At 39.0% G+C, this 7478-nt stretch overlaps 1 protein-coding gene across 1 annotated transcript in view; it reads right to left on the bottom strand.

Annotated features, from left to right (window-relative positions):
• Window positions 1-4198: 4198 nt before the first annotated feature.
• LOC126458218 (U-scoloptoxin(19)-Sm1a) overlaps window positions 4199-7478 on the bottom strand; it is a 54257-nt gene continuing 50977 nt past the window's right edge. Inside the window, exon 3 of the mRNA XM_050095119.1 lies at window positions 4199-5062. Within this exon, the coding sequence (XP_049951076.1) occupies window positions 4929-5062 (134 nt within the window). The 3' untranslated portion in view covers window positions 4199-4928. The remainder of the gene's footprint in view (window positions 5063-7478) is intronic.

Here is a 7478-nt window from a genome sequence, read left to right as displayed (position 1 = left end):
GGTTTCGGACTGAATGAATGCTAAAATTCATTTACAATCAATGCTCAAAAGATTTAGTTTATCGTTTAACGGGGTTCTCAGACCATAAACCACGGAGGAAAGAAGGCCTAAATACGCCATTCAGTCAAGCGTTAGTGTTTCTTCGAAGAAAATCGTACCTCGATCACTCATTGTGAAGGTAGCAAGGTAAGGTGATAGATAAAAGGAAATCGAGGAACTAAAAATCAACTGAAATAGACCAATAATCGAGAAGCCACTAAATATGATGCTACACTAATACGAATCTGTACAGATTATGGGTAAGAACTTAATAACTTCAAGGAACAGTTTAGCGTACGTCGCTAAAGTGACGGGTGTCCCAAACAACTGAAAAACATGCAGATCAAAACTGTTATTTAAAAAAAGGACGGGAATTCTAAAAACGTTTCAGAGAGAGTGTGGTTACTCTAAATAAGTGCTCTACCCGCACAACTGAACATTATTCAGGTCTACGCTCCAACAACAGACTATAGTGATGAAGAAGTTGCAGAATATTACTCCCAAATCTCAGGTGTTTTGCAACAACTACCGATGAAAGATCTTATAATAATTATGGGAGATTTTAAAGCCAAAATAGGAAGGAGATCCGAAGGCAACATTACAGGTCACTATGAACTTAGTGAAAGGAATGAGAGAGGCGAACTACTCAATGCATTTGCAGGAGAGTGGGGATTCGTAATAACTAACACATTCTTCACACTACCACCCAGACGTTTCTGCACCTGGAAGTCCTCAAGAGATTCAGACGAAAATATTACCCGGAATCAGATTGATTATGTCTTGATAAATCTAAGATATAGAAGCAGCTGTCTCTCAATAAAAACTTACCCAGGTGCCGACATTAACTCAGACCACATTCCCTAGTTGGTGTCTTTAAAACCAGAATGAAAAGAGTTCAAACGAAAAAATTCAAAATGTATTATATCCGCAAACTGAAAGAATCTTCCACAAGAGAAAATGCAGGAGTCCATTTTAATAATGAACTAAAGTCTCTACCAGGTAACTTGTGCACCGAAGAGAAAATTGAAAAGATAAACTCTATAGTGGAGTCAGTTAAAGAAGAACATCTAAAATCCAATGTCACCAAAAAGAAGTCGTGGATGACTGAAGAGATACTTCTGTCCAGAAGGAGGAAAGCGAAAATTAATCCTGATGAAGACAAGAATATCAACAAGGAGATCAGGAAACGGGTACGAGAAGCTAAGGAAAGGGAAACACAGGAACAGTGTAGTGAAACAGAGAAGTGACAATTGAAGCATGATAGTTCCAATATTCATGAAAAAAGTCAGGGAAGTGGCAGGAAATTACAGAAAAAGGACAGGAAATAGGTTGGTGAATAATGAAGGAAAAATAATAGTTGGACAAGATGAGCTTAAAGAAACATGGAAAACATACATAGAACAACTCTTTTATAGCAACCGGCCAGAACTTCCTCAAATGTATTGCGAAACAGGCCCTAGAATTCTGCTGGAAGAAGTACAAGCTGCGATAAATGGAATGAAAGACGGTAAATCACCTGGTCCCGACAATGTGAATGCCGAAATTATCAAGCTGCTCTGTGAGGATAATTTAAAATGGTTGACTGCAATATTCAGTGACATCTACGACTCTGGTAACATTCCACGGGAATGGCTTAAATCCGAATTTATTACATTGCTCAAAATGCCCGGAGTTAAGACTTGTGGTGAATATAGGACCATCAGCCTCATGAGTCACGTGCTAAAGATTTTTCTGAGGGCCACTCATCAAAGAATTTACAAGATCTGTGAAGAATAAATTTTTTCCACACAGTTTGGTTTCAGAAATGCAGTTGGCACGCGCGAAGCATTATTTAATATCCAGATACTATTTCAAAGGTGCAGAGACGTGAATTGCGACATTTATGCCTGCTTTATTATCAGAAGGCATTCGACAGAGTAAAACACCAGAAGATCGTTGACATTTTAAGAAGCATTGGTTTGGATGATAAAGACCTACGTATAATTGTGAACCTATATTGGAACCAGTCGGCTTCTGTGAGGCGGGACAGAGAAAATACAGAAGACATAGACATTCTATGAGTTGTAAGGTAGGGTTGTGTATTATCCCCACTGATTTTCAACATCTATTCAGAACACATCCTTAAGGAAGCTCTTGATGAAGTAGAGATGGGAGTGCTGTTAAACGGAAAATATATCAATAACATCCGATATGCTGAAGACACTGTAATATTTTCTGATAGTGAGGATAGTTTGCAGTACCTTGTCGATAGACTTGCACAAAAAAACTCTGAATGTGGTCTAGATGTCAACCCTCAAACAACCAAAACAATGATAACCAGTAAAAACAGAGTCCCTGCATGTCACATTAAGATAAGCCAAAATTACATAGAGCAAGTACATAGTGGGATCTTTCTGATGAGGTGAGAACTCGAATTGGAAAATCCAGGGCTGTCTTCAATAAGATGAGTAACCGTTTCAGGCAATATGGCTTAGTAGTGACGACGGAGATCAGACTTCTACGCTGCTACGTGCTTTCCACCCTCTTATATGGTGTTGAAACATGGACTCTGACAGAATCATTGGATAAGCTGTTGGAGGCTTTTGAGATGTGGCTGTACAGGAGAACGTTAAGAATACCGTGGACAGCGCATGTCACAAATGTCGAGGTTCTACGAAGAATGAAGAAAGATAAAGAAGTACTGGCCACCGTGAAAGCAAGAAAGATCCAGTACCTGGGACACATCATGCGAAACAACAACAGATACCATCTCCTCCAGTCTGTCTCGCAAGGAAAAGTACCAGGGAAGTGAAGCGTTGGCCGGAGAAGAAATTCCTGGCTTAAGAACATCAGAACGTGGACCTCTAAAACATCTGCAGAGCTATTTAGAGCTGCAGGTGACAGAAAACCATGCCAAGATGATTGCCAAAATCCGGAACGGATAGGAACCAGAAGAAGAAGAAGAACATTTCAAGAATAGTGGAGAAATATTAATTTATTTCCTCTTACATATCACGACATGGCCACGACGGTAAAACCACAGAAGTTGTAGCTGATATAGAGTGAAACAAACCATCACTAGCTCTTTCCGCGCGCCATTTGTGAATGGAGAAACAGGAACGTTATGAGAGTCCTTAACGATTTGCCATCCACATACACTATGAGATAGCTTGCGGAGTACAAATCTTCATGCAGATCATTGGAAACTGGGATCTGGTTCAGTTATATCCTCCTACAAGTAGCCAATACAGCATTTGCAAACATCGAATAGGTTGGCTGATATCGTTTCTAATTGCTGTTTCCTGTTGCTACGTTCTATGCTACAGAACATATGAAATGAGGGCATGGCAGGGAAGAAGGAATAGATGTAGCTACAAACACATGCCATTAGTATTATGTACGGCTGATTTTTCTCTCTGGCCAGTTAAGCAGCTTCTGTAAATCTTTTGGAACACCATTCATTAGTCATTGTAGCGTTGGAAACCTTTAAAAAACTAGTTTTAAAGGAGGGATAAAAAATATTTGGCCTTTCTATCTGCGTTTCTTGCTCTCACACAGGTAATTACATTCATTCCTTATGGATGGATCTTTTGTAGCTGTTCTTGTATGTCAAATTTTCTTTATGAAACACGTATGTATGAATCAAAAAACACTGATCTTTTCTACTCGTTGAAAACTAATCCACTTCGAGGCTGTATATTTTGGAAGGGATTCAGATGGGTGTTACCATCTGAGTAGCCATATTTGAAAGAATCACTATTATGCTCACGTCATTTATGTTTATTATTATTCGTGTGTTGTCATATTAGAGCAACGATTCGTAATATAGAGACTGAAGATTCATTTTTTCAGTGTCTGCTTCAAATATGGACTCGTAAAGAGCAGTACAGCAACAGGATGAAAACATTCAAACACTCACAACGCACAAATGCAGCAGAAGACAGCTTTCGTCAGCAATTTGGAACCGAGTTTGCTCTATGTGCATAATATTTTGTAGTGCTGTCAAAAGAATGGGTAGAAAAGGAGACATGAGCGAGTGGTTCATGACCAGTCCGACCATGAAAATACATTTCAATGGAAGAAGTACAATTTAAAATTAGGTTTTTGTCATATTTATAAGCACATGTATACTCTTCAGGTTGGATGGGAGTAACGGGAGTTAGAAACGAAAATAAATATGTAAGTAACAAGAATATTATATTTTCGAAATAACAATTAATTACAAATTGTAAACAATAAAGCTATTATATTCTAATCTCTAAATAATAACATTATTATTTCGCCGAGCTTCTAATAACGTCACAGTGGTACAAAATGAGGGCGAAGGTTGCAATTGGTTGTAATTTTGTATAAGACATACCGCTAGCGAGATTCTCAAATTGATCATAAGACTGTCTGAAGCATCGCTTGCGACAAGAGGAACAGAATTGTCTACTGTGCAGTATTAATTCTGAAAGGAATTAGTTGTACACTCAGGGCACATGAAAAATGAAATACTAGGTAGAGTTTTTTACAGACGATATTTTCTCCTGGGTCAGAAAGCAAATGAATAAGAAAGAACGGCATCTGGTAGTAATGCATCTCAAGTGGCTTCAAAATAGAACCACTGCCCTGTTCTCTAACGTCGCTAGTTTAGGGGATACTAGAAGAAAAGAAAATGACGTAGTCTCTGTTACACTGCTAATTCTAAAATAAATGTGAACTGAGCCCCAGGCATTAGTTGTAGCAGACATGCTAAGGCATCTACATTTCTGCAAAGATTAGGTGTACAGATAATGATTTGGTCGTTTTGCAGCAAACAGCAAATGTATTCGTACTGAAGAGCAAAAGTACTGTTCGCTTGGCTAGAGGCGGTCTGCGTCATAGACGGCCTGTGCTGAGTACAGCTGGACAGGTGGGAGTCCCCGTTGCTAGGAGACGAGTATACAACAGGTGTCGGTGGGTCCGCAGTCCTCAGCTCTCTCCTCCCACAGCTGGCGGCCGCACTTGTGTTTGGGCCGGCACACGCCCCCGCGCGCCGAGCAGCGCCGCTCCTGCACCGACACTGGAACACGGCACGAGGAACCACATCAGTTCATCTGGCTTCAGAAATCTAGCAGATAGTTCGAATGCTGTGAAAATTACCACCGACTTAACGATCTTCATGTCACAGCTCACGTACGTGACAAGACACAAACAGCTACGATTCATTAGTTAGTTGGTTACACCTTTCATACATCATTTGAACGATTCTTCTATCGAAACGACATGGAACGAGTCAATTTACACGATATGTATATGTGATTAGTGTTAGCATCAATTACCACACTATTATTTTTACTCACACTACTCGTCTTTAAGTAGAAATTCGTCAATGGAATAGAAGGAGCTGTCCAGAAGAAATAATTTTAAATTACATTTACAACTTTCTCCACTACCGGTCAGACATTTTATGTGTCTGAGCAAATGATCAAAACATTTTTGTCGCTGCATACTGAACACCTCTCTGAACTATTGCAGCTTTCACAATGGGTACCAAAGGTCATTTTTTCCTCTGGTGATGTAGGTATGTACATCACTGTTATTCTCAAATTGTGATGGATTATTAATGAGGAATTTTACTAGCGAATATATGTACTGTGACGGTGCAGCTAAAATGCCTATCTCCTTGAACAGGTACCTACATGACGTCAGTGGGTGAACACAACGTATTATTCTTACTGCTCGCTTTTGTACAGTCAATACTTTCTTTCTATGTGATGAGTTGCCGCAAAATTATTCTATACATTGTTGAGTGGAAATATACAAAATATGTCAGGTGGTTCATACGTTTGTTTACAAGATTAGCAATTATACGAAGAGCAAAAGTAGCTGAGCTTAATTGTCTAAGAAGTTCAGTAGGTACATCCAAAAATTTGGAGCATTCTACCCTACTTACTGAGTACTGCGCACGTGCTGCATCGGTTGCTGGTACCGCACAATCTGTTCTACAGAACTGAATGTAGTGCGTTCTTCCAAAATTTAGGGAGAGTAAATTTTTAGAGAATCACTTAATAATTCTTGGGAAAATATCATTTACCAGCTCTTCTGTTGCTTTCTCTTTAGTGGAATTTGTTATAACACAAGTATTGTCTGCAAAAAGTACCACTTTGCTTCTTGGATGTTAAGTGGAAGGTCATTCACAGATACAAGGAATAGAAGTGGACCCAAAATTGAACCCCGTCTGACTATTTTTGTGACTTCCTTTCCCAGTCACTAAAATTTTCTACCTTTCCAACATTATCTGAATTATTCAGCACAACATTTTGCATTCTGCTTGTCAAATATGATTCAAATCAGCTGTGTGCTCTACACAATCAAACGCCTTGGGAAGATCACAAAAAATACCAACTGGCAATATGTTATAACGTAAGGATTGTACTATTTTATGAGCGGTTGTATAATTGGCATTCACTGTGGTACAGCCTTTCTGAAATCCAAACTGTGATATGTTAAGTAAATTGTTTGCGACTACTCTAGAGTACATCTCTTTTTAAAATATTTCTTGGAGAAAAGATCTCATAAAGGAAACTGCACGATAATTGTTTAAGTCTGTCTCGTCACCTTACTTATGAAGTGATTTAATAATTGCGTGAGATGCATTCCACATATCAAGAAGGACATTACTCATTAACCTGGAACAACTTTTCACAATTCTGTTTGAAATTCTATCAACCCCAAAAAAGAGCTTTTGTTTTTTACAATTTTTATAATTGTATTGATTTCAGTGAAGGATACTGGTGCTTCTTCTAGTTGCGTACAGAACAGTAGAACAGTACACGATTTTTGACACGGTGTGTGGTAACCCCCTCCCCCCCCCCCCCCACCCACGTACTACGTTCAGGATCTCTAATAGTCATTATATGAAATGATGGAAGAGGGCCTGGAGATGTTTCTAGGTAATTCCTCCCCATGCGGTTTGAGCATGCGGGTTCACAGAACACTAACAGTGGTTTCTGGAGGATTGTCACACAGATATACTCCTTGAGTGACGTATCGGATGAATGTGTAGTGAAGAGAAGCAGTGGTACCTTAATTTGTCGATAACGCTTTTTGAACGCTGTAATATTTTCAGAGCTACAGGATTTCGTTACGCGGATTGTTGGTAAGTTCACTTACTTTCGCTGACGCAACGTCAGTAAGTTCATATTGTGATTTTGGAGTGACGCAGATAATGTTAGTTTTCTATTTGTATTTTCTAGAAGCAAATTTTGTCGGAATTACAAATATGTACTGTTCTGACGCATCCTAGTTATTTTCTTGGTAATATCTATAATTTCGTCACATTGTAGGGCATCTATACTGTTACCGGTGAGTCTGTAACACAAAATATTTCGAGGGAAATCCAAAATGTGCTCGTAAACAATAATGTTAAAGATGTTATAATTACAATAGCTATGGTTTCCACGCCATCTCTGTCAGTGATACCTTCTGTGTTCGGT

This window comes from Schistocerca serialis, chromosome 1 (genome assembly GCF_023864345.2).
Source record: "Schistocerca serialis cubense isolate TAMUIC-IGC-003099 chromosome 1, iqSchSeri2.2, whole genome shotgun sequence".
Classification (NCBI taxonomy): domain Eukaryota; kingdom Metazoa; phylum Arthropoda; class Insecta; order Orthoptera; family Acrididae; genus Schistocerca; species Schistocerca serialis.
This window is presented reverse-complemented; position numbering and strand designations above follow the sequence as displayed.